The 11,583-nt window shown below is 36.5% G+C and overlaps 1 protein-coding gene across 1 annotated transcript; it reads right to left on the minus strand.

Annotated features, from left to right (window-relative positions):
- Positions 1-1,400, minus strand: LOC127869725 (uncharacterized). The gene is made up of 3 exons (XM_052412382.1): positions 1,259-1,400; positions 772-992; positions 1-567 (listed from the first exon to the last, which is right to left on the minus strand). Exons 1-3 carry the CDS (start codon positions 1,398-1,400, stop codon positions 1-3), a joined length of 930 nt encoding a protein of 309 aa, XP_052268342.1.
- Positions 1,401-11,583: the final 10,183 nt, after the last annotated feature.

Raw genomic sequence — 11,583 nt, forward strand, 5'->3', positions numbered from 1 at the left:
TCACTTCACAAGCTTTGGCATGATATTGGTCAGAGCACCACATATAACCAAAATGTCATTCGCGTGTTGGACCAGAGTGATTGGTAATGTTTGTTGTAAAATTCTGAAGTTCTTTATCCTTCCTATGGCCCGCTCTACATGTATTCTTGCTCTGGACAGTTGTCGCGCAGTTTCAACTTCTTTCTGGGAAAACTGTTTCTTTCCTCTTGCAAAGGGTGGGATAGCAAGTTTGGCACCACGAATCGCCAGCTCTTCTTCTATCAGAAAGCCTCTGTCCGCAAGGACAAGATCACCAGGTTCCAACAGCTCATAGAAACCAGTCTTTTCTGTGATTTCCTTGTCCGACACTCTTCCACCCAAATATGGTGGCAGAAAACTAATGGCACCATATGGCGTAATGCCAACTAAGAATTTCAGAGTATTATGGTGTTTATAGTTGGACCATGTCTTGGCTAGTGCATCTAGGTTGGAAGGTCTTTGATTGAACACCTCGCTACCGTCTATAATCACTCGACACTTGTTGTAGTTTTTCCGAAATGATTTTGGCATGTTCTTCAAAATTTTCTCCTTGGAAGGCCATTTGATCAGGAACCGAACACTCTATGCTAGAACTGGTATACACTGAGAAAAAATGAGGGATATCTGTGTCGGATAAATGTTGAATCTGTACCCAAGGTCACTGTTTGATAAGCATAGACGGAGTTTCATCAGTACAAGAAGTAGCTGGTCTCCAGCTGATAACCGTCCAATTTGCTTGTAGAATTCACTAACCAAACTCAAACCCCAAAGAAACGCACCCATTGATGGTAGTCCTGTGTATGCTCTTATCTCACTACTCTTCAAGTTTGTGTATGTGAACTTGCTGTCCCTTATTTCCTGATTAAGCCTGGCATTTTCATCTAATAGATGTTGGTACTCCTGCTGTAGTCTGTTGTAATCCTGTTGCAACTCTTCAAAGCTCTGTAGAAGAGGATCTGGCTCTGTGTTCATTCCTGAAAACAACAAATATGGCAAAAATGTATGATTTCAGTCATAGCTTTTAGTTAGTACTATAATAATTGCTTGTTGAGCTATTATGTTACAACATGGGCATTTATAGGTGAGGTGTCAAACTTCAATTTGTACAGACTAAAAGACTGTTCATTAGACATGCTAAATATTTGTCTGACAATTATGATATATGCCAATATTTGTAATAAATAGCAACACATATGGCTTTGAATTACATGATAGTGATAGACTGAAGCGACTTGTATACCTTTTTCGCTGAAACTTGGCAAGTCGCTGCCCAAGTTGAGTAGAGCATTAGCTGCCTCCTGATTATCTCTGGCTGTCGCTTGGGTAGATTCATTCACCAACTCCTCAGTTAGCGACCGCCTTGAGCAACATCTCCTCTGCATCCGCTCAAATCTTTGTAAGGGGTGTGGTGTGGTCTTTCTTTCGGGTGTGAAATAGAACTGAGATGGGACATAATTTGGATGATCAGGTAGTGGGGATAGCCTGCCTTAAAACAACAACAGGAGACATTTAAAATATGCAGTTTTAGTGATAACAATACACAAATACTAATTACACAAATACTACAACTTCTAATATCAAAAGCACATTCATATGAATGTCTACCCTGTCACCACACTGACACAGCAGCTAGTGTCATGCTTTAAAAAACACATCATACCATATGTTTCTGTATATGATACATAATGATATGAGTCGAGTTCTGATAAAACTGAGCATAATGCATGTGCGTAAAGTGTCGTCCCTAATTAGCCTATTCCTGTTAATTGTTCCTGCGAATATTATAGCCAATGAAAATAATGAACGAAGTTCAACGCTTAATTATGCAATTTTGTATTTAGTTAAATGAGTATATTATTCAAGTTGTATTTTAATGATTTTTATTTCTAATTATGCAGTTATTCGTTCATTTATCGAATTTACTTTAAAAAGCAGCGGTATTTGTATCTGGATCCAATAACAACATAGATTCTAGATCTATATACAACTAGACTTAAGTAGTTCAAACTGTGATTTTTTTATAATCTTTGATAAATTAATAAATGACGTCGTAATTTACAACATGGACTGATATATATATATATATGAAATCATGTATGCATAGTTTTAAAACATTTTACATATTATTAATGTTTTATTATGCATACGACATTTATCATCATTATATGCAATTATTATACAGAACAGAACATAATATAACACCGTGGCAAGGCACGCTTAAGTCTGCAAAGTGGAACGCTTCGGCAATTGTACGCTAACGCCGACATTCTGTTTTATTAGTATCGCGTTGTTGTTCATTGTTGTTGATATTTACCCTCGGATATCCGAACCGTTTGCTGCACGTTATTCCGAGTTAAAAAATGACCAAAATCACTTATTCCACATTGCACTGTACACTGTCTTCATTGAGACTTCTTATTGAGCTGTTTAAAGCCATTAATTAACAACTATAAGAACGAAATCTGTTACGCGCCGTTATATAATAAGATCTTATCTTGCAGATTTTGTATTCATTTGTATAAGTAATTTCCCGGACAGAACAAAGTGTTATCAATTGGCAAACATTCTCAAACGACATCGATTTATTTTATTATTTTCATGATAATTAGCAACTGAGATAATTTCTAACAACTGCCGCCTAATTGAACAGATCAAAGCAAAATGGCGGGTATTCAATTTTAATCAATAAATTCAAATAAAGACATTACAAACCTCGATCATTAGAAAATCAATTATAATTGTTACCCTTTACAGGCATCTAGCCATGTTTGCCTTTTTTCACTGTTTTTTTTTTGTATTTTTAAAATATACAATTTTCTCGTGGATATAGCTGAACATAAATATTTTATTAATCATGTTTTTATCAATTTCTCTCAATGAAGGAATATATTGATATAATGATACACATTGCGTAACTTTGTTTTTTGGTGGCAAAAAACGCTGGTATTACGCACATTTATTCAAATCCAGCTCCATAGAATAAAGTAAAGCAAACTGTCTTACTATACCACGGAAATAGTACCTTACATATAAATAGTTATTTGTCAATTTGTTACATAATATAAAAAATGTCTATTACAAATCTGTAAAGATTGGCCACGAATGTTTATCACATTACATTGTATCTATTTATAATGCCATGGATTAGACAATAAACTTGTAAACTATGATGATATAAAGGCTATGTAAACATATGTCTGCACAAAGATAAATAGGGGGTCTCAAACTCTGATTATTTTCAAAAGGGGCCCTTCCTAGCCCCATCCTCGCCTCTAAGTCTACACTTCGTTGACAAGTGACAATAGACGACTTAACGCGTGACGTCACGCGCACCTGCAAATATTAGACTCCGCCCACTGATTGGCAAAAAGAGGTGGAATTCATATAAGCGCATATAGAGAAGGTTGACATAATCATCGTTTTTATTGATAATCATGCGCTATGTCAAATATAATTATCCTTATTATGTCTGAATAAAACATAAGCATGCAAGGAAATGCATTTTTGGAACGATTATATTGTTTTATTATTTGTTTTTACTTAAAAAGAACTCGGGAGTGGAACACAATATACGAGCTCGGTATATTTGATACCACAAAAATCTCTACTTGGCACATTAAATCTTCCTTAGGAAGAATTAGTGACTTTAGATCCTCATGGTACGTCATACAAACAGATCCTTTACTAGTATGCTCATGAAAGACCCGAGAAAGGCCAAATATGTATTTCATGGTGTCTTTGATCATACGCACTCCATCTGTGCAATACAAGACATTATGCATTGTTTAAAAAAAGTTAGAAACAATATTGAGTCAAGTACTTTAAAGCATAGCAAAGACTAAGGAAGGTATCTCATTATCAAGGATGTTCCTGTTGTCTGGGACCATTGGAGGGAGTGTTTTAATTTTAATTTTCAGAATGGATTTACCATTCATAGAAAACTTACAGATGAGCACATCAATCTAACACCCGCATCGAAAATGAGAAACCACTTAGCGATACAGGTGCTGGATAATGACATTGCTTTATCTTATAAAAATGTATCAGTCGACATTCGCAGATCCAGAGAGGTTATCTTCTTTTATATTGTTACTAGAGAAAACATCGCAAGTCGCATCAATTTTCTCAGACAAAAACAGGCCAATTTCGACCCTTACAGACGACAGATAAACTGTTTTGAAAGATGTTCTTGATTTCTTCAACTCCTGTGAATCTGAAATTTCTTCATCGACTACTTATACAGACAAGAAAAATTTGATGACCCAACAAACCAGAGATGATATAAATTCTTCCATAACAGGTTTCGTATCTCTTTGCGATCTTCATGTGAAAAACGGAAATTCTATCAACCCTGGTTACTTAAATTCAGATTTGGTTGAAAACTTCTTCTGCCAGCAAAGGGGAATCGGAAATGGTCTCAACACCAATCCGAAGTTGGCACAGTATGGTCCGTCTCAGACGGCAATTATCCTAGGACAACACAGTGTCAGTAACAAATCAAATTCCGGTTCTGCTGCAGTGTTATATAACGCGCATAGGCCATTCCCACTAAATCCTCAACGGAATAAAACTAGCAAACTTAAAAGGCGCAACATACGCATATGAACAGAACGCGTGTACAGTTGACTGTTCAGTTCGAACATGTGTATTTTCGCGAGGTAACTATCATATTGTTACACATCTGACTTTAAACTGCCAATACACATATTCTGTCATATTCTTACAGTTAATAATTTTACGTATTCTATTTTGGCGGGATTTATTTGCATATCAATATTTGCATAAATATATATATAATGAGTTTGCGGTGGTGTACTGGATGAGGTGTCCGCCTAGCGATCGGTAGTTCGTGGGTTCGCTCCCCACTCGGGGAGCGTTCTCGTTATCTCCTCCTTAGACACCTAGTACTGGTTCTTCCCAGGAAACGGACTCGATAATGTCCCTCTGCCTATAATGCTCTAAAGGGCGCTTGGCAGTATATATAGATAGATAATATACAAAAGAAACTAAATATTAAGTACAATTACACTATACTTACTTCAACGTGTGTGCTTTTCCTGTACCACAAGAGCCTGTCATTACAAAGCTATGACCTTTTAAGGCCAGTCATATAGTATCAGTATGTGACATTGTTTACATCCGCTGTTCTCTGCAGTACGGCTCTGTACGGGTACGGTGCGGGTCCGTAAGTGAATTAGGAAAAACAGATTCGCAGTGCATAAAAACAATAACAACACGCAATGGATCCGACGATGAGCGGAATATGTTGAATAATTGTGAATTATGAAAAAGGTAGTTCTCGGTAAGCAGTGTTCCTAGTTTCTTTCACCGGCCTTTTGATTATTATACCATGAGTCGATGTAGGGTACCCTGTTTTTCCAGTAATTTCCCTTGTATACTGGAAAATGGGCGGGTCCGGGGTCTGCTGCGTTGCATTCCTGTAGTCTTTATACTATATAGGGGTATATTTTTTTTATTTAGCCATTAGATTAGCTATATTGATAGAATTTAAACTCCTGTGTTTTCTATAATAATTTATCACATGCTATACCCTGTTTCCCATGTAATACAACCATTGCATTTTTTTTATATTACACATGTGTAATACAAAATTTTTAAGCGTTTTAATTGGCTTAGTTTTCGTTTATTGACCAATCGCATTTTGTTATTTTGCTGAAATGACGTTGCAACGTCAAATGACGTCACGAAGTGTGAACAACATTCGTGATTTATCATTATGTTTGCGAAAATATTTATTTAATTTGCTCATGTAAAAGCATGTGATAAAAAAGATCTGACACTCGTTGTCATATCATACCATATTTTATTAAACTCGTCCAGGAAATTCGTTAGTAAGCTCGTTACTAACAAAATTTCTGAACTCGTTTAATAAAATATGGTATGATATGACAACTCGTGCCAGATCCTATATGTCTGTTTTGTTGTTACGTTCGTTATTAATCGATATTTAACACGAATATGAAATATGAGTCGCGTTCTGAGAAAACTGGGCATAATGCAGGTTCGTAAAGTGTCATCCCAGATTAGCCTGTGCAGTCCGCACAGGCTAATCAGGGACAACACTATCCGCCTAAACTTGATTTCGGCAAGGAGGTCCTTCTTTGTAACTAAAAATACCATAAAAGCGGAAAGTGTCGTCCCTGATTAGCCTGTGCGGACTGAACAGACTAATCTGGGACGACACTTTACGCTCATGCATTAAGCCCAATTTTCTCAGAACAAGACTCATATATAGTTTAAATTTCAGTAGCCTTTATAGCTTTTGAGAAATCGTCATTGAAGCAGAACGTTTCCAATTATATATATTTATTTTTTTTTATTGTAAAAATGGCATGGAAAGCATGTATTTCTAAAAGTAATCGTTTCTTTACAAAATAAGCAGTTACTATATTTATGCCCCCCTTCGAAGAAGAGGGGGTATATTGTTTTGCTCATGTCGGTCCGTCCGTCCGTATGTCCGTCCACCAGATGGTTTCCGGATGATAACTCAAGAACGCTTAGGCCTAAGATCATGAAACTTCATAGGTACATTGATAATGACTCGCAGATGACCCCTATTGTCCATAGCGAAATTCACTCCAGAGGAAGTCAAGACAGGACACCGGACATTACGGGCAATTCGGACATTCTGGCATATTTACAAGACATGAGGTCAGAGGTCAGGCAAAATTTGGCTTCTATAAATGTAAAAATTGACGATGTAACCACTACCCTTAATAATCTTAAACATGAAAATGAACAACTTAAATCGGAAAATAAAATGTTATGGAATGAAGTATCATCAATGAAGTCTAAAATGGATAAATTACAATCCCAGTCAAGACGAAATAACCTGAGGTTTAATGGTATTTATGGAACTTTTGATGAAAAGTGGAGCGACACTGAGCAGAAAGTACGATCTTTTATCAGAGAAGAACTTAACATGCGAGACTATGCGAATGTGGAGATCGAACGAGCACACAGGCTTATATCTAGGGACGCTCAAAAGTGTACGATTATTGTCAAATTTTATAAATACATGGGCAGAGAATCCATTCTCTCAATGGCCAGGCGAAAGCTTAAAAATACACAGTTTTCAGTCAACGAGGATTACACTGAACGTGTAAAGTCACACAGGCGTGAACTCGGCAAACGACTGGTAGACTAGAGAGCACGAGGAAACTACGCGGTTATGAACTATGACAAACTGATAGTAAACAATAAGGTATTTGCATACGATGAAAACAACCAGACAATTATCGAAATTGGCACAGCACGTGGACGTTCGAGGCCGATCTTGAACGAGGATACGAATCGTCATGTTGGGCGGGAAACAGCAGAAGGTCAAGCTCGTGTTTTCAACACACAATTGCCTGCCGAAGACAGCGCAGACGGCGAAACGTCGGCAGACGAAACCGTCGACTAGGGGCGTGGTCGAGGCCCAACGAACACACATGCTGGTGTTTATGAACTATTGAACGTTTTAAGCTGGAATGTAAATGGACTTGGTAAATTTAGAAATAACGTATATGTAAAACAATATTTAAATAAATTTGATGTCATAGGATTACTTGAAACATGGAGTAATTTTAACTCTGAATTCGATAATTTTCTCGAACAATATACACACTTTGATAATGTACGCTCAAGGCATTACAATGCAATACGTAATAGTGGAGGAGTCAGTGTTTTTATAAGAGACCACTTGATAACATCAGGTTTTGTAAAACGGATTTTTAATGATTTTAAAGATTGTATTACACTTTTTATAAAATCAAGTATCTACACTAATATGAAGGATTTAATAATGTACTTTGCGTATGTAGCACCAGAAGGCTCTAGAATTTACAATACGTTATGTGAAAATAATGGTATCTTATTACTTGAAAGCAATTTATTACTGATAAAAGAACAATATCCAAATTGCTACCTATACCTTGCAGGTGATTTTAATGCGAGAACGAAAGATTTAAATGATTTTATTTTATCAGATAGTTTAAAATATTTATATAATTGCGAAGTTGATTATGATGAAGATTTGTTTGATCTCCCCAGGCAAAAAAGAGATAGAGAAGTAAATAGATACGGATTGTCTTTGATTGATTTATGCTGTACTCATAATGTTCATATTGTTAATGGCAGATTTGTCGACGACTGTAATGGTAATTTTACATGTATTGCCAACGCAGGTCATAGTGTGGTAGACTATCATATCGTATCAAGTGAATTGTTTAACTATATCGAACACTTTTATGTACAAAATAATGATGACTCTGACCATTTCCCCTTGTACGCTCAGTTAAGGTTCCGAACTTCTGAAAAATTGCAGGAGGAGCAAGTCGAGTTATCCGACACGATAAGTTATGACCGTTATATCTGGCGAAAATATGGTTATGAGACGTTCATAGAAAATTTTACGCGTAACTTCGCGTCTTCGAAAGATAACATTCTAAGTACTATCCGAACAAATGTAAACGATGCAGCTTTAAAAATAATACATGTTTATAAGATTTCTGCCGAACATATGATTTTAAGACATAATAACCCATTGCGTAAAAAACAAGAGCCTTGGTGGGATAGGCAATGCTTGTTAGCAAAACGAAAGAAATACTCTCTTCTTAGACGTTTTCGTTCGACAAATAATAACGTAGATTTTTTAAACTATAAGGTAGCTAGATCATCTTTCAAAAACATGTGCAAGGCGAAACTATGCACGTATCAACGTAAAAAACGATTTTCACTGCTAAAATCAAGCAATAATCCAAAAACGTTCTGGAAACTAGTAAGAGGGCATACAAAGCCTGAAACGGAAAGCAATTCTATCTCCCCTGGAAAATGGCGAGATTACTTTCAATCTTTACTTTACAGTAATGATCAGATTCCAATTCATAATTATTAAAGAGATAACAGTGACGATTATGATGTTAATAGCCCTTTTAATAGACCAATTAGAGATGAAGAAATAAGGATCAGTATATCTAAGCTGAAAACTGGTAAATCACACGGTAAAGATGGGATTGGAGCGGAATTTTATAAAAACACACAACATATTATAATTCCGATCTTGAATAGTCTTTTAAATCAAATTTTAGATACAGGTATATTTCCGGAATTGTGGTGCGAAAGTATTATAGTCCCAATATTTAAATCGGGCAGTAAGGAAGAACCGGCTAATTACAGAGGAATTTCACTGATTAATGTCATGCATAAAATTTTCTCAAGTATAATTACTGACCGCATAAATGAGTGGGCAGGGAAAAACACCATCATAGAAGAGTCACAATCCGGGTTTAGATCTGGGTACTCGGTTGTAGATAACCTTTTTTGTCTCCAGAGCATGATTCAAAAATATACGTCTAAACCTGGTGGTCGTTTCTACGTACTATATGTGGACTTCAAAAAGGCATTTGGTTCATTGGTTCATTTCAAACTTTTTACCAGTTTATATGCCAAAGGTATGAACGGCAAGATCCTAATTGTCTTGCAATCGATGTACGCAAATTTACGCGCACATGTAAAAGTATCCGGAAGTATCATTACGCAACCGTTCCGCTGTAACATCGGTACCAGGCAGGGTGATTTAAGCTCACCGATAATATTTTCAATATATATAAATAATTTAGTAAGCTATCTAAGGGAACATTGTAGTCATGGAATATTTATAACCAATGACATACCAGATATTTATTGTTTGATGTACGCTGATGACGTAGCTAATTGCGCGGACACAGCATATAACCTTCAAGCTGTCCTGAAAACATTGATTACAAAGTCTTTACTCAAATTACTGGTTTGTATTATTTCTTCTTTCTATGTTAGTATTTATAATCATTTTTAAGTCAAATGAACTGTGTCACAGTAAAAGAGACATTAAGGCGATTGTGGCCAGTTTGGATCCAGATCAGCCTGCAGTCGCTTGAAAGCTGTTTGCTTAAAAGCGGGTTTCTGACAATAACAAATAGTTTAATTCGATACTAATTAGACTGCGCTTTCCCTGTGACGTGGCTCAAGTAATAGTATTGTCATTAATCAAATGATTTTATTTCGAACATAACTCAAGTGTTTTTTTCTTGTGCCTCGGGATCAATGACTCCAGCACTTTCGTGTTGAGAATTAAATACTGCTTAAGGCGACCATAGGGGGCATGAGAGATGTTGCATCTTCCATTATCTCTCATGAACTGACTCAATTATACCGAGTCGGCAATATTTGACTTAATTTTTGGTTTGGTTGCTCTGACGAGGGATCGAAAAATTTCAGAATCTTACTAAAAGTCTAGTGGTAGAGTGTCGTCTTTGATTGCAGGAGGTTGTGCTGCGGGTTTGATCCCCAGAAGCGACATTGAAAACTAGCCAATTTCGTTATCTAAGGCTGCTAAACCTGATATACTAAGATAATGTGGATTTTCTCTCACATGATGGTCATCATTTATATTATATAAAAACTGACAGCAGTAGTAAACAATGGGACAATAATTAATGAACGCATCTTTCATTTGTCTTTGACACTTTGAGTTTGACATGGCCTAGATTGAAATATGTTACTTGACCCTACCAGCACTCTTGTGACAGAGCTAAAGTGTAAATGTACCATTGAAGATCACCAAGGTTGTTACAAGTAAGCAAAAATGAGAGGCCACAATTGATCTATGACTGTTTTAAAGTAACATTACTACTCGAAACAAGAAACCGTCGGAGACGTTTGATGCTCCCCAAAGTTTTTTGTCACAATATTGCACTATATATACAGATAAAAGGAAACGTCTTGAGGGACATAACTTTGGACAAAATAATACGATGGATGGTTTAGCAACTTAAAAATTTCAAAGGGCCATAACTCTGTGAAAAATCATCCGACCATAACCGGCTGATACTATGCACATCTCCTGTTGGTAGTGAAGCTTCCCATAAAGTTTCATTGAATCCCCGTGATACGTTGTTGAGAAATAGCTCGGACAAGAATAGAACTATATGTACAATGGACAATTTCAAAGGGCCATAACTCTGTGAAAAATCGTCCGACGAGAACCGGCTGATAATATGCACATCTCCTCTTGGTAGTGAAGCTTCCCATAAAGTTTCATTGAATTCCAGTCATTAGTTGCTGAGAAATAGCCCGGACAAGAATTGCACTATATGTACAGTTAATGGAAAATTTCAAAGGGCCATTACTCTGTGAAAAATCATCCGACCAGAACCCGCTGATAATATGCACATCTCCTCTTGAAAGTGAAGCTTCCCATAAAGTTTAATTGAATTCCGGTATTAGTTGCTGAGAAATAGCCCGAACAAAACTTGTGCACGGACGGACGGACAGTCGAAGCGGCGACTATATGCTCCCCCAAAAAATGTGTTTGGGGGAGCATAATAAACAAAAATTTCGTACAGTATTTCGTAAAATAAAGCCGAACAATTAAAAATCATTTTTCCTTATGGCAATTGTCGAAATTTCAACGCCAGATGTGGTCTGGTTAAAAAGATGTTTGTGGATACAAAATGCTCGTTTTTATTTTGGTTTTAACATGGCACCATTTAAGGGTTCGTGTGTCGTATCAATTTATATATT

The sequence above is a fragment of the Dreissena polymorpha genome, chromosome 2 (assembly GCF_020536995.1).
Source record: "Dreissena polymorpha isolate Duluth1 chromosome 2, UMN_Dpol_1.0, whole genome shotgun sequence".
In the NCBI taxonomy this organism is placed as follows: Eukaryota; Metazoa; Mollusca; class Bivalvia; order Myida; family Dreissenidae; genus Dreissena; species Dreissena polymorpha.